Source organism: Zasmidium cellare (assembly GCF_010093935.1).
Source record: "Zasmidium cellare ATCC 36951 unplaced genomic scaffold M409scaffold_41, whole genome shotgun sequence".
NCBI lineage: Eukaryota > Fungi > Ascomycota > Dothideomycetes > Mycosphaerellales > Mycosphaerellaceae > Zasmidium > Zasmidium cellare.
Window position 1 is genome coordinate 211,539 of NW_022986985.1, and position 19,920 is coordinate 231,458.

The window sequence follows — 19,920 nt, forward strand, 5'->3', positions numbered from 1 at the left end:
AAGTTCTCACCACATGCTGTGGATTCTTGGGTTCCGTCTGACTATCGCGGGACGACAGCGAATAATGATTCTACTGGAAACCACTATCCTTCTCCGCAGTCTGCTCCGCCAGGTTTTACCAAATGGCAAAGGCCATCTGAGCGAGCACAACCGTCGAGCTGTGGACCCGCAAGTGGAACTGCGCCGTCGCCATTCTTCTATCCTACGCCCACATCGTCGATTGCGAGCGGATCCAAGTCGTCTGCTTCTGTTGATTCACATCACGGCTTTTGTTCGATCGCCACATGTGGCCGACATGTCAAAGACCTAAAGACACACATGTTGACTCATCAAAATGAACGCCCAGAGAAGTGTCCCATCTCGGGCTGCGAGTACCACACTAAAGGATTTGCACGCAAGTATGACAAGAATCGTCATACGTTGACACACTACAAAGACACTATGGTGTGTGGGTTCTGTCCCGGCATTGGATCTGCGGCGGAAAAGTCTTTCAACCGTGCCGACGTGTTCAAACGACATTTGACATCTGTTCATGGAGTTGAGCAGACTCCCCCAAATGCGCGCAGAAAATCCTCAACCACGAACAAGCAGTCTGTGGCGTTCTCGGACCAGCAGCCAGGCATTTGCTCCCTCTGCGGCAATACCTTCGACAATGCTCAACTGTTCTACGAGCATCTCGATGACTGTGTGATCCACAAGATCGAGCAACAAGATCCCTCCCATGCGCCAGAGGACGGAAAGCCAATGATTGCCATCCAACAGGATGTCGCAGCAACAACAGCTTTACATGTCGAGAAACAAGAGCAGGGCCCGCCAGCACCTGCTTCCTCTCTGTCGTCAGCCACTGATTCTTCACTCCTGCGGCAGACCTCTACCCTTCTAGATATGCAAACGGATTTCCATACAGCCAAAGTCGAAGAGATGCAAGTCATCGAGGCGGATGAGGGTTTATTCGAGACGATGCATTCAGTTGATTCTGGCTATTACAGTGTTCACGATGATGCGCACGATGATGCGCTGATGCAGTCAATGATGGCGGAAGAATATGTGTTTCTGGGCTGTGACGAGGAAAAGCCGGAGTCGTTGGCCAATGTTGAAGCTCCTTCACCTAAACATCCTTCCAATGTCATGCCTAATGGCGCAGCCGACTCATCTGCTCTCCGAGCTGAGCCTGGGTCGTTAAATATGCAGAGGCTCGCAGACCTTCGATACATCATTTCAGATCTACAACAAAGAACAGAAAGCCTGCTCAGACGTACCCAACCGAGAGCGTCCGCGGAAAGTTCGCCCCGGATAATTTCTCAGCGGCACTCGAATCGCAGCCATAGCACTCCTCCGCCATTTGCGAAGATACGGGGCAATGACTCGGCACCTAACGACGTCGATGCGTCTGGGCAGCCTGCGGTTGAAGTTTTTGCAGAGACACCAAGCGCAGATGTACTATCCAGTCCCACACCCTCGCAAAGCATACGGTCCGATTCTGGCGCACCATACAACCGCTCAGGCCGCTCTCTGTCACCTCGACCTAATACCAGAGCACGCAGCGAGCCACCGAGGGGACGTAGAAGTGCTCTTGCAACAGTCGATAATTCCCAGCTTACTAACGGCCAAACATCAGCAGCAGGACCTTTGGACACAAAGCGAAGCCCGTACAACCAGGCGAACGGTAGGGGATCTTCACATAAGCGCAAAGCTTCCCACGATCCACGTCAACCGGCCGACGATCGAGACCGTCAGGATAGACCTTCTGGTCCGAAACGATGCAGATTAACTGGTCACCACGACGACATCACGAACAAAGAGCGCTTTCCCTGCATCTTTCATGCTGGTGAGCCAGCAGTCTATCACAGCGATGACAAGAAGTATGAGTACATCTCGCAGTTGTTGTAAGTCATTCTTGAACCGTGCTTCCGAAAACATTAGAGCTGACATTTTGCCCTGTGATAGACGCCATTTACGACGCCACGACTTCTACGCCTGCCCCAAGTGCTACACCAAATTTGAAAATGGCGAAGCGCAAGATCTTCACGCCCACGAGAACCCTTGCCTGAAGTCTTGTCGCAATAGGAGATGTACTAGGTTCCTTCCTTCGGGTTCTGCCAGAAACGGTGGCTGCGAATGCATTCTATCTTCTGAGCAACAATGGCGGCAGCTTTTCTTGCTGCAGTACCCAACTTTGCAGGTGCCGGATCTGGCAATGTTCTGGCCACAAGACACGGTACAAGACACTGGCCCAATGTCCAACGAAGGAATGGTCCTCGATGGTTTCTGGAACGAGCTCGCCATGGAGTTCGATTTGACCACAAACCAGGATGGAACGCTCGATGCCACTTCTGACGACACTGTCTATAACTCTATCGAACGGATAAACTTGTCTGGGAACGAAACAAATGTCAATAACACTTTGACGCAACCGGTCAATCACAACATTGGTTCCCAACAGTCTGCATTGCCGCTACCCGGACCAATCATGACAGAAACGAATGGCGCATCTGCAGGAGAGGCCCAAGACATTCCCCCACTGCCGACGAACATACAAATCGACGAGACCTTCTTCACGGAGGTTCAGACTCTCCGACAACGGGTGCAACTCCTCGAACAGCGCCTCTCGCAACCAAGCGATCGAGAACAGGACCTCGAGATGGTGCTCGGCAATGTTTGGCAGGCTCTTGTACGCACGAGAAGCGCAGATGCTCAACCAGAGTCTCCCGTCTGGCGGCTGGTGAGAAGATTCGCCGGCAGTATTCTCAGCACGGTCCCGAGACCGTCTACAGATTCGCAGTCCACGGTGCCGCAGGCTGCACCTTCTGCATTCCAATGGCAGGATGTGCTTGGCGCTTGTGTGCCTTCCATGCCAACCAGTTCTCGGACTGGAGGTGATTCAGGATATGGATCATTGCCTTGAGGGAATCGTTGCGTTCGGAGCTGGCAGGAATACTCCACGCTGTTGCAAGGATCGATGGGATCGTTAGCATCCGAACAAGAGTCGTCAGTGGCACATTCCACGGGCCGGAGCCTCGCACAAACGTATTCGTACCTGAGGCTGAGAGCAAGGGGCGCGATGATCTTGCGCTGAACCAACGCCGCCTGGAGAGGCTGAGTACCTGGAAATTGTGCGAGGAAAGACATTCTGCGACAGAAGCACTACTCGCGCAAGCTTCATCTGGAGAAGGATTCTCATGTGCAACACCTTCACGCTCCTGCATGACGAGTTCGAGTCACGCAAGCCTCCCGGCGATGGCTAAAGAATAGCAGCACAAGAGCGCCGTTCTTACCGCACTGCTAGCATGTCCGAGACAGAGAATACAGAAGATGTATGAGAACAGGCATGAGCATGCAAAGCATCCCAGACCAACAAAAATCTCCTGCCAGAACCAGTACAAGCATTTCAGACCATCACAGGTCCATTCACTCTCCCACACCAAGACTCCCACAAGCGCCATGAAATATCATTCCATCTTCCTACCCCTCCTCCCAATAACCGTCACCGCCCTCTTCTCCTGCAACGAAGACCAAAACGCCTTCCCCGCCCGCGCAGGGAAGTTCGTCGTCCACTATACCTCCGTCCGCGACGAGAATCTCGACGGACAGCCTTGGGTCTGTCTATCCCTCCCTCCCTCTTCCCAATTCTATCCCCACGGGCCTTCCCTTCCCTCTCCTCTCTTCTAACACCTCCCCAGATCCGCATCTGCCTCCCCTCCCCCAATGGCGACTTCACCGACGTCTCACCCCTCAACGTCCCCTGCAACGAAGGGCCGCCCGTCCGATTCCCGTACGACCAGACGAAGCTGGAACACACCCTCATCGTGACGAACGGGAATGGGTGTGATGAGGACTCGAGCAATCTCGACGGGGCGAGGATGGAGTATGATGGTAGGTTTCATTGTTAGAGGAGATGTGTTTGATGAGGGGTTTGGGGGGGGGGTTTTGCTGATGCTTTTGTTTTGTTGCAGGTCAGAAAAGGGATTTGAGTGGGGAGGATGAGGGGTGTGGGAAGAGGAGTCATGGGATTAGTTGTGAGTTTACTCTCTGAGGGATGAGGAGGTGTGTGAGCGGGTGAGAGGGAATGTGAAAGTGAGAGGGACGGTCGTTTTGAAGTCATCGTCTTGATTTGAAGGAATACATCTCGTAGCTATCTGCTGCTGTAACAACAGCATCGAATGCCACTCTCTAGGGATACCCTCTAGAAATCTCCAGAAGCATGCAGATGCTCAATCTCCTATGATCGTGTAGTAGTCGTATGATACAAGACATCATGATTGCCCCATCCTTTGCTGAACCAGAAAAGAACTTTTGTGCCTGTGAACGCCACGCTCCAAAACGCCGCCGCCGTGCTTCACCGAAAGTGAAATCATGCTCGATGGGATGTAGATGCTTTGCGATCATGCCGCAGTCTCGACCTTGGCCTCTTCGACCTTGGGCTCCTCTGGCTTCTGCTCGTCGGCCTTCTTCTCGTCAGACTTCTCATCGTCAGCTTTCTTCTCTTCAGACTTCTCCTCTGGCTTGTCGTCATCAGCCTTCTTCTCGGCGCGGTATGGGCTGCGGGAACGAGATTCGCGACGGCCCTTCTTCTGGAACCTGTCGCGACGCTCGCGCCAGTCATCACGATCGACATCGTTGTCCTGCTCGTCGTCGTCGTAGTTTCGCTTGCGCTTGTTGTAGCTGCCCTTATCGCGGTTGTCGCGGAAGTTACCACGATCGTTGCGGTGGTTGGAGAAGCGGCGTGATGGGCTGTTTGGCTTGACTTTGCCATCGCGGATGTCCTGGGACTTCTGGTCGACGTATTCCTTCTTGCTCTTGATTTCAAGCTCGTTGTCGTTGAACTTGGGCTTCTCCTCCATGTCGAGGAACTGTTGCGCGGCTGCTTCGTCCTCGAACTCGACAAAGACGGAGCCCTTGAAAGTGCCATCCTTCTCACGGCGGAGGCGAACACCACGCACACCATATGGCTCGAAGAATCTGCAGAAAGTCAGTACGACAGATAGTGAGGAGGGTGGAGGGCGCATACTCCTCAATCTTGAATGCAGTATCCGCCTCCTCTTCGCCGAATCCTTTAGCATAGATGCTGCGGGCCATGGTCTCAGTAGTGAGAAGCTCGTTGTTCTTCACAACATCAAGAGTGAAATGCTCAGGGAGTGGCTTCTTGCGGTAGACCTCATCCTTGTCGTTGACTTCGAGGATGTAGCTGCCCTTGACAGCTTCGACAATGGCGCTGAATGGCTGGTAGTGGCGCATGCGCTTGAACTGGTGGATTGTCTTCAACGGGAATGGGCGGTTCTCGGAACCACCAACTTCTTGAAGCAGGTAGTTGTCGACAGGAAGGTTGGAATCGGAGAAGTAGAACTCGATTTGGCGGCGGATCTCAGTCGCATCGTTGCTCTCTTCCTTGCGCTCGAATCGGGTCTTGACGTTGCGCTGGTTGTTGCGGTTGTCGAAGCCTCCACGACCACCACGGCCGCCTCTGCCACGGCCTCCTCCACCGCGGCCACGACCCCGTCCACGACCACGGTCGTCGAAATCGCGGCGCTTGTGGTCATCGCGATCACCGCGGTCACGGCGATCCTTGTGGCGGTAGTCCTCACGATCTCCACGGCGCTCTTTCTTGTCTGTGTCATAGCGCTCGAATTGATCCTCGTCGTCTGCTTCCTTGTCGCCGTTGGTGGCCTTGCCGCCTTTCACGTCTTCACTGGCGCCATTGGTGGTGGACTCGGTGGGCTTGGAGTCGGAAGCATTGGTGGATTCGGTGTGCTTGGTGTCTTGCGCCGCTCCGGCGGTCTGCGGCGTCTCAACCGCAGCGTCGGCCATGTTGGATGTTGTTGATGTTGGTTGAAGATGGCAGGTCGGAAGTCAAAAGATGTATTACTGTAAAGGTGAGTCAGTCTTGGCGGTCAGCTGCAATTGAATAGCGGCGTGTGAAGTGAGCAATACGGCACATGAAAGTGAGTGAAGCAGAAGCTGTGAGTCTGAATTTTGTGAGCTTCCATTTGACTCGGCAGTGCCCCACCGCCCGAGACTAGCGCCCGCAGATCTGATCGATAAGGATTCTGCGCGTATTTCTGAGACCGCGGTGGCTGGGAGATGAGTGCCTCAGGCAGCTATTGTCGTTGAGGAGACAATCCTCACGTCCACACATGAGAGTCGGCGGCATCTTCCACACACTACTGCCATTATCCATTATCTTCGACCTCTTGAATGCCCGTCATCACGTGCAGCTGAACAGCAAGGGGTGACTCGGAGGAAGCCGAATCACATCGCCAAGCACGGAGCTTTGTCACATGCAAATCGTCTGCTCGAGTCCGCGCTAGGTGGTGAGCAGACGAACGGACAAGTCAATGGCAAGATCAATCGGGAAGACCATGCTCGTCGATCCTGTGGACTGGCCTACCCTGCTCAGCACTCTAGATGAATAACCATAGGAGATCAGGCTACCGGAAGAATAGTTTATCCGTGGGGTTTCTGGGCAAGCCTAACTTCAGCTTCTCAATCTTCTGTACTATCCTTTCATGAAGAGTGAGCACCAACTTGTCCCTTCTCACGCATCACTTCATCGAGCACCACTCTCAGAGCCGCGATCCCTCGATCGATGTCGTCGCGCTGCTCGTGAGTCACACAAACGCCCATGTGGCCGAAACGAATGCATCTGGTGAGGAGATCCTTGTGCAGACCGCCTGCGAGTATTACGCCTCGTTGCAAGAGTCTTGGGAGTATGTCTATCGGTGCAAGACCCTCAGGAAGGTACATGGCGGTGAGTGCGTGGGCCTGATCCTCGGGATCTTGCGCTATCTGCTGCAGGCCCATCTCGCCCACAGCCTGTTTGACTTTGGCCGAGGCCTGCGCGTGTTGGTTAAAGCGTTCCTGAAGAGGACGAGATAGTAGTCAACGCCGTGTGAAGCGCGTGGATCAGCTGTGTCGACACGGTAGCGAAGTAGCCGAGTCTCCTGGCCTCATATGTCCGCATCACCGGTAGCCATTTGGCGAGATTCGCATAATACGACGGCGGCTTGGACCGCCGTGAGTCAAAGACCTTCATGGCGCGTGACGAACACATCATGATTGATAGGCCGGCGGGGCATCCGACTGCCTTTTGGGTTGCACTCATCACGACATCGAGATCCCAGTCGTCGAACGCGATCTCTTCGCAGCCGACAGAGCACACGCCATCTACGACGACGAGAGTGCTGGGAAACACGCGGCGAACCAGTTGAACCAATGGCTGAAGAGGTATACGGACTCCGGTTGAGGTGTCCACGTGTGTGAGCTGGATGATCTTGTACGGTCTCTCCCAAAGTGCAGCCTCGATCTCGTCCAGCTGGGGCCGATGTCCTATTGGAGCCTTGATCTCTGTGACATTAATCTCGTAGTTGTCACAACACTCCTTGAAGCAGTCTGCAAAGTACCCGGTATGAAGTATGAGCACATGCTCACCGGCCTCGACGAGGTTCGCGGCCACAAGGTCCCAGCCCAGCGTGCCACTGCCGGACAGCACGAAGGGTTGTGACTCTGGGTTGGTGGTCTGAAAAAAGCGTCGAAGCATCGACAAGACCTCGCCGAAGACGTTGACGAAGGACGTCCCGAGGTGAAATTCACTGTGGAGATGGGTTAGTGGAGCTTGTCAGTTTCATTCATGCCGTAGCCTTGTAAGGCTGCGCCATGGAAAGACTTACGCATCACTGCTCATGGCTTTCAACACGGCCTTATCGAAATCCACCGGCCCAGGAATTAGCAGTGCCGGGTGTGTGATCTCGTCAAGTAGACCGCCTGCGTCTCCCATCCTGAGCAGGCAGTAGGCGTTATCCGAGGGATAGAAGTTCGACCAGACCAAAGATATTACAGCCTCTTTGCCCGTCAGCGCATATAGACCAGAATTCAATCAAGTGTTAGTACGCTCTACGAGTATTGAGCTTTCACCAGTGACCGAATCCCGCGCCCACTCTCCTGCTCAAGCAACTGGTAACGGTACTGGTAAGCTGAGTCTCAGCCGGAAAGACAGAGAGTACTTATACTTCTTCGCCCGTCAGCTTCTCGGAATAGTGCGTGTTGCCAAGTGGCACGCTCGCCGCCCTTTGCATCCGTCAAACACAACACGGTGGCGTCAAAAAGTGCGATTCGAGCAGAGGCTCAATTTACAGCCTGGTGGGATCAAATGAAGACACATCTACTGTTTAAGTACGTAGATATAAATTCCCTTGCAGAGCACTTGAAAACGAGGCTATCTTCTTGAATGCCCCAAATCCGCGGTCGACATATATCTAAGCTCTGCAGAACTTGGTAGAAGTCAAAAGCATGACGAAACAACGGCCCCAAATCACTTCCAAAAGAATCCCCACTCAACATCGAAATCTCAATGCCGCCTTGGTCAATTTGCTGGGGCCGTTTCATCATTCCTACCAACTCCCTCTGCTCATTGCATGTACGGCTCTTTGTAAATAGGTTTGGGACATCTCTGGCCACATAGGCCGTCCATACTTTCCTCTGGACTCATCAGCTCCCTGAAGCGTCGATACGTTCCTATCTCGAATGCCGATTAGCTTTGGCGATGACATGGCAGACAATTCACGACTTACTCTAAGACCATCTCTTCTAGTACGTAGTTGGATGCATATTGGGGTGCATCTTGTTGTCCGGATGCATATCGGGGTGCATTGCGCTTTCGGGGTGCATCTTATCAGTGTCCGGGTGCATAGCGTCGGGATGCATAGCCTCCGGATGCATCTCCTTATGCATTTCTTGCCAGTCCGCATTGGTGGTGACGATTGAGACGGTACCAACGTAGTCAAGTGGTGTCCTGTCCTTGAACATCATCTCACAGTGATCGACATGCTCCTCTGTGTCGCTGCGGTACTCCAGTGTGACGCCTGTCCACTTGGATCTCACAGCCTTGCGCCAGTTGTAAGTGCAATGTGCGAGATGCCATGCCATGGTGTTGTAGTAGTAGGCACCCGTGTCAGCGAGAAGAGAGACCTCTTCCAAGGTGTAAGTACCGGTCTTATCGTAGTCGGTGTAGTAAATCCAAGATCCATCTGGCTCAGGTCCCGCGTGGTCGAATTCGTAGCTCAGGTCTGCGTCGATACAGGCTGGAGGGAGCCAGGCCGAAGCCAACGCATCGTATTTGCAGCCCATTGACAAAGCATCAGCCACAGAATTGCCGCACGAGCAAGAAACCTTTGTTGGCTGTGACGGCGAGTGGGCATCACGACGGAAGAAGGACCAGGCGTTGAGGGAGAGGTTGGCGAAAGCCCAGAGGCTCAGAGAACATATCGTTAGCCTCCAGGTCCATGTCAGGAAGGTCGTGAAGCGTCTGGGCCGTGGGCGAAGCCGTTCAATATCGATCATCTCGACAGCCTCGTCGCCACTTTGATGGCCAAGCAGTTTTTCCGACTCGTATTGCAGCATTTCGGGTCGAGAAGTCTGTCGTTTGAACATAGAATTGAAGCGCGAAGTGAAATACATTGAGCTTCTTGGCTTGCGTGATGAGATTCACGAACGAAGTGGTGAGATATTTCCTAGAATCAAGGTCTAAGTATGATTTGTACAGAATGTCATATCTACCCAGGAAATGCTCTCAACTTGGTTTCGGCTTAATTGAGCAACTTTCGATGAAGATCAGGCCGCCCACAGCAAAGAGCTCAAGTCTGCTGTGAGACGAACTTTCCCGCATGCATACTACTTTCTCCAAGAGAGGAGCGAGTAGGATCAGAGAGCATAGTGGAGGCTCGATGATCTGTTGCAGCATGCCCAGACATAAGCTGCAGGTCTTATCGACCTATTGTCGCTCTGTGAATGTAGAACGAACTATGCGGAGAGCTTGGAGGGGCCACGCAGTGTGCAGACAACTTGAATGTGTATGGCATGGTTGGTAGGACACAGAAAAGCGAGGTTCGCGATCCTGATTCCTTCGGCTGTGTAGCGTTAGGGTTCTGACTTTGGGTCAATGGGGGTCAGCGCTAGCGCAACGCTAGTGCTCAGGCTCCAACGCGAGATGCATGTGATTACACCAACATTCATTTCCATGCAGTCCAACCTCGCGAGGTAGTCACATCGATACCCGAACTGAAAGCATGCACACGGGCTACGTACGGGCATATAGAGCTCTTGTCAAGTTGGTTAGAACGGAGAAAAGCGTGCAAAGAGAGAGGCAGAGTAAACGCTAGAATGGTTATTGATCTTGATCTTCTAGAATATGTCGCATTTCCACTAGCCTTGATCACTCTGCCCCTTCTCCAAGCCCTAATTGAACGGCGTTTCATATGGCTTTTCAGCCTGAGGAGTGAGACGCGCCAGATGGCGCCGGGATCCCTGAAAGCAATCAGTATATGCTCCTCACCAATAGCTGCATTTCTTACGTCAAGCCAATCAAGTAGGCCAGAGTGGTTGACGACGCGGTTCTACTCATGGTCAGAGCGGTGTCCAGAAGACTGCATCGCGAAGAGACGGGACTCACATCGAAGACGACCGCGGTTCTGGGCTCCCATCGCACGCGTACTTGAAAGTCTGAACCCAGTGCGACATGATCGTAGAGAAATTTCAAAATGACATCGCTCTCCTCCTTTTTCATACCCACAATGTATCTGACGTCTGAATCGAACAATCTGAATCAGCAACCGTCTTGGGGAGAGCGCTGCTCAAGACTCACATTGTGGATTAACAAAGAGGGCCTTCTGGCCGGTGACAGGGTGCGTCCTGACCACGGGATGTTCCGCAGTAGAGGCTTCCCTCCTAGCAATGCCCCCTTGGGCTTTACTCGAGGCCACCTGCTCAAGCCCGGAATGAAAGGCTTTCAGCCCGTGCAAGCGCTCCTGCATGATAGGACTGAGTCGCGCGTATGCTTCCGTCATGTCCGCAAATAAGGTATCTCCTCCAGTCTTGGGTCTGTTGAAATGGAGGGTGGAGTGCATGCTCGGTTGCTCATGTAGCACAAAGAGAGCTACAGCACCTCAAGTGTTGAACTCAGCTTATGCAGAAACAGCCTATCATATTTAACAAGACTGCGTTCTACAGGACGGCTGAAAATCCATGACAACCTGCGCCATCGTCCCTAGGCGCCCACCACAGCTCCCCGCTCACTGCTAAGAGGGTGATGATGACTGAAAAGACCGGCGAGGACGGAGAGTCCAACCAAAAGTACCCGCCATCAGGGCTCGCTCAGCATGCAACGCACCCCACGTTCAGCCCTCGCGAAACAGCAGTGAACGCGAAGCTGAACGAAAATCAAGAAGATCACGAAAAACGGGTACCAGATCCCTTGTCCACTCCTTCCGAGCCACCAAGTGCTACGAAACCTACCGTTAGCCAACAAGATGGCGGTGCCTACGCCTGGACGCAGGTGTTTCTCGGTCATCTGGCGCTTTTCAACACTTGGGGTTATATAAACTCCTTCGGCGTTTTCCAGGAGCATTACACGCGCACCCTGCATCGGGCGCCCTCCGATATCTCCTGGGTCGGAAGTTTGCAGATATCATTACTCTTTCTGGTTGGCACCGTCGGCGGCCGCGCCATGGATGCAGGCTACTTCAAGGCGGTCTTTATGACCGGCTCGTTTCTGCAGGTCTTGAGCGTCTTCATGACCTCCATCTGCAAGACGTACTGGCAAATCCTTCTGGCCCAAGGCCTGTGTAACGGCCTAGGCAATGGTCTGGTCTTCTGCCCCTCTTTTGCGTTGCTTGGAAGGATCTTCTCCAAGAATCGAGCCCTGGCGATTGGAGTCGCGGCCACAGGCTCGGCCACTGGCGGTGTTGTCATTCCAATCATTGCCCAGCGCCTGCTACCGAGGATTGGATTTGGATGGACGATGCGGGTGATTGGTTTTGTAATGCTATCCACCATGTGTCTCACAGTGCCGTTCTTCAACTCTCGACAACCGCCTCGCCGGACTGGCCCGCTGGTTGAGTGGGCTGCCTTCCGAGAACCTCCCTACCTGCTTTTCGCCATCTCCGTGTTCTTCACTTTTTGGGGCTTGTACTTCGCCTTTTACTACGTCGGTATGTTCTCTAGGGACATATTAGGTGCTTCGCAAAGCACGTCCATCACCATCCTCGCGATCATGAACGGACTGGGTCTCCCAGGCCGAATTATTCCTGGCTTCGTCGCCGATAGATACCTGGGCTCTTTGAACATGTTTATACCTTTTGTGTTCGCGTCCGCGATACTACTCTACTGTTGGGCTGCGGTGGACAGTCTCGGTGGAGTCTATCCCTTCGCGGTGATTTACGGCTTCTTTGCCGCTGGTATCCAGTCTCTGTTCCTTGCTTCCCTTAGCAGCCTTACAACCGATTTGACTAAGATGGGGACAAGAATGGGGATGGTTCTGAGTATTTTAAGCATAGTCACGCTCACAGGCTCTCCATTAGCAGGAGCGTTGATTCAAAGGAAGGATGGTGACTACCTATATGCCCAGATGTTTGCTGGGTCCTCCATGGCGGTGGGGCTCCTGACTCTCCTGATGGCTCGTGTTGCAAAGACTGGATACCATGTGAGGATCAAGGTGTGAGGATAGTATAGACACATCTCCGCTTCCAGTCTGCAAATACAAATGATAGTCAAAACGCTGTTCGCTGTGAAACATGTGTGGACCAAGCAGCTCGATAGACGGCTAGTTGTTTTCAAGAGCATTGAACTGGTGAGATTACACATAGTTTCCGTCAGCGACATTGGCTGACATCATGGGTACATCGTGCGTTTCAGCGATACATGTACAGGAAGTTCTAACGTTCGATTATTTCCTTCATATTTGTTCTGAGGCAGCCTTGCAACATTAGCTGCAAACCGCTCTTGTACTGATTTATTCTGCTAAATTCTCATATTAGTGCAGCATGACCCACCACATCGTTGCCCTCGATGGCGGCTACGTCAAAATTCCACCCTTTTCGCTTCCAAACCCTCATAAATACACCGAATACTCCAACACATTACCAACTGAGGTGCCATCTCGTGTATCCGATGCTACCATAGTCATTACCAACCTCGTTCCTCTTAGTGCAGAGACTCTTCGGCCAGAATGCACGCCATACCTTCAACTGATTGCCGTGATGGCCGCTGGTGTCGACTGCCTCGACCTCCCGGCCTGCAAGGCTCGAGGAATACGGGTGTGCAATATCCCCGGCGGTTCAGCGATTGCTGTTAGCGAACATACGATCGGCCTGTACTTTGCTGTCAGGAGGAAAACTGTGCAGTTGCATTATCTGACGACGAAAACAATGGAGTGGGAGGAGAAGGGGACACTGAAGGATGTGTATGGAGGTCTGCCGCTAACTTGTGAGAGCGAGGTCATGGGAATTTTGGGCTATGGGTCGCTTGGTAGGTACCCGAACATCTCTCACCGTCAAGTAAGGAGGTAGAGACAGATGAGCCTGAGATTAAGCTGCGTATCTGTGCGTCCAGCTAACATATTCTCTCCTCCCATCAAGGCCAGAAAATTGCAGGACTGGCTCGAGCATTAGGCATGCAAGTTCTGGTCGCCTCGCGAAAAGATGACAATAGTAGCGAGGCCTCATCCCACAACGGTGTAGAATGCAGCCGCACGCCCTTCCACGAAGTCCTTCGCCGAAGCACCGTCCTCGTCATCGCCGTACCTCGCCTCCCTTCCACCACGGACATGATCTCGACGCCAGAATTCTCCATAATGCAACGCAACGCAATCCTCATCAACGTAGCCCGTGGCGGCATTGTCAACGAATCCGCACTCGTCCGCGCCCTCAAGCAAGGCCTTATCGCAGGTGCCGCGACCGACGTCTTCACAACCGAGCCAGCAGGAAGAACGACCAGCCCGCTGCTCGCCGAGGACGTGCCGAATCTGACTGTCTCGCCTCATTTGGCCTGGTATGCGCAGTCGACGCAGGATACGAGGGCGAGACAAGTCAAGGAGATTGTGGAGGGGTTTGTTGCGAGCGGCGAGGGAAAGAATGTGGTGGTGTAGTCGAGAGTCTAAAGACACATATAACGAAAAGCTCGAGCGCCTTGATGCTGTATCTTTCCCTGGGTCTCTCATACGTACTCTTGGATCATTGTATCACAACATTGGCCATTGAAGAAGGCTTAAGCGAGGGAAAGGCGTTCGGATGTAGATATCGAGGCCTCGGTCGACTGTATCGATCGGGAAGGACCGGATATTTTCGCACTCCGCATGAGTAAAGTTGTAACATGTCTTCAAGATATTTGGCGATTTGGTACCTAGAAGTCCAACAACGAGTGCAATCTGTAGTAAGATGAGATGGTGAAGGCCAGAGACCTTGGTAGAACGAGCGTGCGGCCCTCGATAATAGTCTACCAATTGGCACAGATTTCAGGCGCTAAGCTTGTTTTTTCCAGCGGCTTTACACGTTGGGTGGATGCGTGTTGGATCTTCTGGGTGATATGTTGTTGAATGTCCATCTGCAATTGGGATTGGGAAATGGTCGTCTAATCTCAGCAGCTCAGCCCGACTGAGCCTCAGAGGACTAGCGCTTTTTCCTCCGCGGAGGTGTCTGGGCACTTCGAATCTCCATCAATTCTCGCCGCATTGAAGGAGATCCCATTCCAGTCCCATGTAACTATGCCGCGCACCAAAAAGATACACGCATTAAAGCGGCCGGTAATGCGATCAGATCCGAGACCAGAAATTTCTCGCTGACTTCTAATTAGAAACTCCGGCAATCATGGTCCAAATTCAATCTCTACAACCTCTCTCGCGTGACGACACCCCCAGCAGCGAACAAGACCTTCTTCCAGCAAAAATGGCTCGCCAAGTCAATGCTACGATCATATCACAACCCGGACGTACGAGAAGGAACATGGACGCGGATGTTCGATAGGCGATTACCGGCCGTGGTACCGATGGACCACAGATACCTGGCGAAATACGATGGAAGCGAAATGGCTAGTGGGAGGGGTATGGGCGTGGACAAGAGACCGCAGAAAGATGCGCGAGGGAATGAGGTACGAGGGCCGGAGAAGACTCCATACATGCATATGACTTTCCATCCGTTGGAAAGGAGGTTGGATACGGCGATTTTCAGGGCGCTGTTCGCTAGTAGCACGCGAGAGGCGCGGCAGTTTGTTGTGCATGGCTGGGTGAAGGTTAATGGCAAGAAGATGATATATCCGGGCTATCAGCTCAACCCTGGCGATATGTTCCAGGTGGACCCTGAGCGGGTGCTGTATGCGACTGGTGCGCGGAAGATCAAGAAGGATAGGGCGGAGTCGAGTCAGGAGTTGAGGCGGAAAGCTGAGGAGAAGGCGGCGAAGAAGGAGAAGGCAGAGGAAGACCGAGCTGTGGGAGCTGCTGTGGAAGAAGAGGCAGACGACGGCAAAGTCGAGATCACCGCAGAAGAGGAGGACAGCGCAACCGACAGCGGAAAAGCATACAGCAAAGAGCTCAAAGCGCTTCTGAAACGAGCAACCAATATCCTCGACGACTCGAAGCGCGATCTCTCCGGCAAGCGCCAACAAGAACTGCGCAACTTCCGCAAAGACGTCAAATCCACCTTCTCCAAACTCCGCGGCATGGAAGAATCCGACCTCCAGGAAACGACGGAAACCTTCGAAACCGCCCTCGCCGAAATCCTCACCAAAGTCCCCACAGACGTGGACCTCCCCAAAAACGAACAGCGCGCAGCAGCAGAATCCCCCTCCACAGAACCCCTCCCCTCCAACCCCCAACTCCAAAACAAACCCACCCTCGACATCCACCGCGCCCGCAAAGACGCCGAACTCCTCCAAGCGGCCCTCGAACGTGCGCGCGCAAACCCCGTCGACACCTCAAAGCCCTACGCCACGCCGTGGACACCGCGAGATTACATGAGCGCGTTTGCGTTCATCCCGAGATATCTCGAAGTGAATCAGAATATCTGCTCGGCGGTGTATCTGAGACATCCCGTGGCGCGGCCGGGGCTGGCGGAGGTGCCGACGCCGTTCCATGCGGAGACGATGGCGTTGGGGTTTAATTGGTATTTGAGACGGCGGTAGAGAAGGGGAAGAGAGAGGGTTTGTATAGTATCGATGCATGGCACTTCATAGTGTGGGATGGAGAGCGTCGGATGTATCAATGGAAATAGAAGATGATTTCCCTGATCTTTCCTTACACTTGGCGATGTCTGGGGTTCTACGTGGGATGATGTAGATGCTTGTGCTTGTGCTGATCGTGGATATGTATAGTCGTTCCTGCGAAGCCGATCTCAGGGTCATCCTTGATGCCCAGATCGAGCCAAGGAAAGTTAGTGGAAGGGTCAGCGTTGTCACTGATGATAGGAACATCGCCTCACTGGGCACAGACGTGGAATGGTGTGGCTGAGTTTGAAGTGTTACACTTCTTTCTTCCTTCCGATTCTCATGATCGATCTATGCTTCTAGTTGGTTTACAAGAACCTAACCAGCGCCGCGGCAAGACGATGCGGCAACGCGAAACAACCGATCTGCTACGATCTCCGTCTGATCCCCTGCCCTGAACCTTCTCTTCTGTCGAGAATTCACACAAAGCGAACCATCATCGATCAAGCCCGGGCCAGAATCTTCATTGCCTCCGTCAGACTCGTAATCTCCTTGGTCAGTTGCGTACGTTGGCGCCTCAGAGCCGGTGCCTCGCCCGCAATCTCCGCGAGCTGGGTCGGGGACAGCTGGCTGACGAAGAGAGGAGAGAAAAGTGCCAGAGGGCCCTTGTCTGGATGGAGCAGGTAGTACAGTGTAGCCTGCTTGCACACATTGTCGACGAAGGTCTTGCGCGAGACCTTATCTGAAAGCCAAGGGCGGAAGGTCAGCGAATGTCTCAGACACGAAATAGGGTGCCTTCTGCCCTTGAGAATACGTACAGTACGCCTTCAAGATGTCGTGAATCTCAATGATGGTGTGGTCATCATTGCTCATGTTATTCGTTTGAATCGCTTGCTCGAGCTTGACGACCGTACCCTGCATCGTGTGGAAGGCGCCCTTCTTAAGGCCAGCGACCACCTTCTCTTGACGGCTGTTGAAAGTATTAGCAAAGACATTACCTTCAGAACCCATTCTGTGCTTACCTCTTCTGCAGATTGTCATTGAAGTAGTGGTTGAGGGTCATGCGCGTGTCGCCATTCTCCACCTCAAGCAGAAACTTGGTATTCGCGAGAGCCGTCTGGTACCGGGCGATAAGATCGTCAAAAAGTGCGTTGACGAGCGAGCGACGGGAGTCGTCGTCTTTGCAGATGGATCCTAGAGCCGTGATGATGAAGTGGTGGACCATGACAACGACATCGCTGACGAAACCCAAGCTGATATCCATCCACTTGGACGACTGCTTCTTCATGACAGTCGCCAGAATGGAAGCGTTGAATGTGCCCAGCTCGAAGCCACGGTTGCCCTGGAACACCTGGAAGAGCCAATCCTTGATCTCACCTCGGATTGGGGGCTCGCAAGAGACTTGCGGATGCAAGACATCTTGAAGCTCTTCGATGTCAATCTGCCTGCGGGTCTCGAACGGGTGCTTAGGCTGGGATGTCTTGACTTTCTTTGGCTGGGGCTCTGGCTCCTTGTCCAAGACCACCGTGACATCAGCTGGACCTTCGGGAATCGGGATGCCGCCATCGTCTGCTGGCAAGAACGAGTACGTCTCGCCAAGGCGGCCCATCTCGTCAGAGAACGTCTTCATGCGCAACATGACGGCAGGAGTAAGTCGGAGAGCTTCCTGGGTATCGAACATGCTGTCGGCTCCGTGATTGGCACTCAATGCGGCGGCTGCAAGACGTTGAAACCGAACAGCCATGTTCGTGAGGTACGCCATCTGCTCTCCAAAGCCACCACGCTCAGGGCCCAGGTCGTTGAGTCTCCTATGGCGATCATCCAGTTTGCTTCTGATCTCCACTTTGACCTAAGAAGAATACAATCAGCTTGTTCATAGCTTAATGATGTTACACTCATCACTCACCTTCGGGAACTCTCGCTTCACAAGCTGGGAGAGAACTTCCTTGAGACGCTCGCGAAGGGAGCTGATGCCGACTTTCTCCTTGTCGATGTCCTTCCACGGCACAAGAGTGCGAAAGAAGTCGGCTTCGAGGGTATCACGATCCAGGCTCTTGTCAGACAGCTCAAGTTGACCAGGGTTGCGGATCATGTGCCAGCCGAGTTTCATTGGACGGGCACGACCGTCAAGAAGCTCGATCACACGTAGCTCGGCACCTCTGTCGACAAGGTCAGGCTTGGTGAGGACTCCGAGGGTACGGTCTTGATGAGGGTCGGCTTCGGCGGCCAGTTCAAGAATCTCCTGGGTCGCGACGTCGACGTTTGCAGGAATGACAGCAAGCATGACGGAGCGCGGGTTGTCCATGTAGCTCTTCACCATGCTCCTCACCAGTGAGATGTCCGCCTTTGTGGTGAGGCCCTCGGTCGTGCTCTTGAAGATACCCGGTACGTCGATGACGCTGAGATGCTCTTGATCCGGGCCAGAGAGCTCTAGTCGCAGAACGTCGTTGGAGAAGGTAGGCTTTCGCAGTCCTGCGTCGCTGCTTCCTTTCGAGAGTCCCATCACCTCGTGGACCTGTTCTGAGTGTGAGTGTGGAAGTGATGTTATGACCTGTACAAATACTGACCTCTTGCATGATGTCGCTGAAGGCTTTCGAGTCAAGTGAAGTGACCGATTTGCGCCATGCCTTCAAGCGGGTGCTGTGCTCGATAGACGCGGCTCGATCGGGGATGATGGATATGCAAATGTCTTCACGCACTGAGCGACGAAAGACGATCTGGGTGGCGAAGCGGGTGCAAAGACCACTGTCGCGGGGCAAAGGCTTCTTGATTAGACCTTCGAGGACACTGCTCTTGCCACAAGATTGGTCGCCAACAACCACAATCTGCGGAAGGTCAACGAGCTCGCCGACACCGCATGCGAACAGTTTGTCGATCTTCTCGAGCATTAATGGGGAGCCGAGCCCATAGTGCTCTGTGGCGGGTGCACCGTTCGTGGCCATGGTGAGCGATGGCAGCGCGACGATGTCGTGGTGGTGGCGGGGGACTGATTGAAGTCGTCGCTGGCGAAAGATTTATAGAAGCGCTCGCGCGAGTGAAGCGGCCGGAGCTGGCAAGAAAGTTCTTCCGGGTTCATGCCCGTGTTCGCCGAGAGCAAACAGAGATGTCTCAAACGAAGTGAATGCACAAACGGTGAAAGCTCTGGGACAGTGCTCGAAAATGTGACTTACTATGAACCTCCTGAAATGCAAGCGAATATTCACTGATACTAGAGTGCATCCACACCGAAAGTTCCTCTTGCAGACCAATATGTGTCGGAGGTCATTTGAGGCTTTCACCATCCTCGCAAGTCAATCGCAGATGTGCTTTGATCTGACGGAGGATGGACTGCCTTTCCAGGTTGTGATATAGACTTCGGCCGCCTACAGACTTTCTCAGTAGGGGCATGGTATCCAAGTAGGGTACTGGTGGCGCCTGCCAATTCCATGACAGTGATAGATGAGTGGAGCGGGAAGGTGCAGCTCAGTCTTGAGGACGTGAAGTGAAGTCTGAAGCAAGCGCGATCAAGCGGCTCGTCCCGGCGCTAATTTTGGCGACGTCAACCTTCACTGCTTCCCCAAGACCTCGCCAATTCTCCATCAGCAACATTCAGCAATCCCTTCAATGCGCCATGATCCCATCTCACCCTCGCCGGCAGCGTCTTCTATGGCGCAGCACCGACTTTTCCTATCTATCAGCGCAACAGCCACAGCCTACCTCACCATCGCGAAAGTTTCCGGACCTTCTCTTGGCAACAAGGCAATGGCCACGTACGGGGCTCTTCGGCTTCGAGGCTCAGCATGTCGAGCGACAGCCCTCTTCCCAGAAACATTCGCTTGGCTTTTGTTGTGAGATTTCAATGCCGGTCGTGAAACGTCCCCGGTCTGCTGGCCAACACATCCGCCGAGACCAGTCTCCTGGCCTGACACAGGGTGTGACGAAACTTCCTCACTTCTCCCTCTCTTGGCTGGCTTCATAGCC

The 19,920-nt window shown here is 53.4% G+C and overlaps 9 protein-coding genes across 9 annotated transcripts; 4 read left to right on the forward strand and 5 right to left on the reverse strand.

Moving 5' to 3' along the window:
- Positions 1-3,441: 3,441 nt before the first annotated feature.
- On the forward strand, positions 3,442-4,033 carry M409DRAFT_28168 (uncharacterized protein; the record flags this gene model as incomplete). The annotated part of the gene is made up of 3 exons (XM_033808910.1): positions 3,442-3,597; positions 3,681-3,873; positions 3,954-4,033. The coding sequence occupies 3 exons, from the start codon at positions 3,442-3,444 to the stop codon at positions 4,031-4,033; spliced, it is 429 nt and encodes a 142-aa protein (XP_033662327.1).
- A 349-nt stretch (positions 4,034-4,382) lies between these two features.
- Positions 4,383-5,805, reverse strand: M409DRAFT_28169 (uncharacterized protein; the record flags this gene model as incomplete). The annotated part of the gene is made up of 2 exons (XM_033808911.1): positions 4,383-4,959; positions 5,009-5,805. 2 exons carry the CDS (start codon positions 5,803-5,805, stop codon positions 4,383-4,385), a joined length of 1,374 nt encoding a protein of 457 aa, XP_033662328.1.
- Positions 5,806-6,501: 696 nt separating this feature from the next.
- M409DRAFT_69787 (uncharacterized protein) lies at positions 6,502-7,771 on the reverse strand (the record flags this gene model as incomplete). The annotated part of the gene is made up of 3 exons (XM_033818439.1): positions 6,502-6,855; positions 6,917-7,586; positions 7,665-7,771. 3 exons carry the CDS (start codon positions 7,769-7,771, stop codon positions 6,502-6,504), a joined length of 1,131 nt encoding a protein of 376 aa, XP_033662329.1.
- An 809-nt stretch (positions 7,772-8,580) lies between these two features.
- Positions 8,581-9,393, reverse strand: M409DRAFT_28171 (uncharacterized protein; the record flags this gene model as incomplete). The annotated part of the gene is made up of 1 exon (XM_033808912.1): positions 8,581-9,393. The coding sequence occupies one exon, from the start codon at positions 9,391-9,393 to the stop codon at positions 8,581-8,583; it is 813 nt and encodes a 270-aa protein (XP_033662330.1).
- An 834-nt stretch (positions 9,394-10,227) lies between these two features.
- Positions 10,228-10,895, reverse strand: M409DRAFT_37551 (uncharacterized protein; the record flags this gene model as incomplete). Its single annotated transcript, XM_033810750.1, has 4 exons — positions 10,228-10,296; positions 10,344-10,385; positions 10,442-10,575; positions 10,634-10,895. 4 exons carry the CDS (start codon positions 10,893-10,895, stop codon positions 10,228-10,230), a joined length of 507 nt encoding a protein of 168 aa, XP_033662331.1.
- Positions 10,896-11,080: 185 nt separating this feature from the next.
- On the forward strand, positions 11,081-12,487 carry M409DRAFT_69788 (uncharacterized protein; the record flags this gene model as incomplete). Its single annotated transcript, XM_033818440.1, has 1 exon — positions 11,081-12,487. The coding sequence occupies one exon, from the start codon at positions 11,081-11,083 to the stop codon at positions 12,485-12,487; it is 1,407 nt and encodes a 468-aa protein (XP_033662332.1).
- A 322-nt stretch (positions 12,488-12,809) lies between these two features.
- M409DRAFT_69789 (uncharacterized protein) lies at positions 12,810-13,912 on the forward strand (the record flags this gene model as incomplete). Its single annotated transcript, XM_033818441.1, has 2 exons — positions 12,810-13,293; positions 13,404-13,912. The coding sequence occupies 2 exons, from the start codon at positions 12,810-12,812 to the stop codon at positions 13,910-13,912; spliced, it is 993 nt and encodes a 330-aa protein (XP_033662333.1).
- A 615-nt stretch (positions 13,913-14,527) lies between these two features.
- Positions 14,528-15,939, forward strand: M409DRAFT_28175 (uncharacterized protein; the record flags this gene model as incomplete). Its single annotated transcript, XM_033808913.1, has 2 exons — positions 14,528-14,566; positions 14,617-15,939. The coding sequence occupies 2 exons, from the start codon at positions 14,528-14,530 to the stop codon at positions 15,937-15,939; spliced, it is 1,362 nt and encodes a 453-aa protein (XP_033662334.1).
- Positions 15,940-16,463: 524 nt separating this feature from the next.
- On the reverse strand, positions 16,464-18,902 carry M409DRAFT_28176 (uncharacterized protein; the record flags this gene model as incomplete). The annotated part of the gene is made up of 5 exons (XM_033808914.1): positions 16,464-16,702; positions 16,779-16,930; positions 16,983-17,809; positions 17,867-18,475; positions 18,528-18,902. The coding sequence occupies 5 exons, from the start codon at positions 18,900-18,902 to the stop codon at positions 16,464-16,466; spliced, it is 2,202 nt and encodes a 733-aa protein (XP_033662335.1).
- Between the last annotated feature and the right edge of the window lie 1,018 nt (positions 18,903-19,920).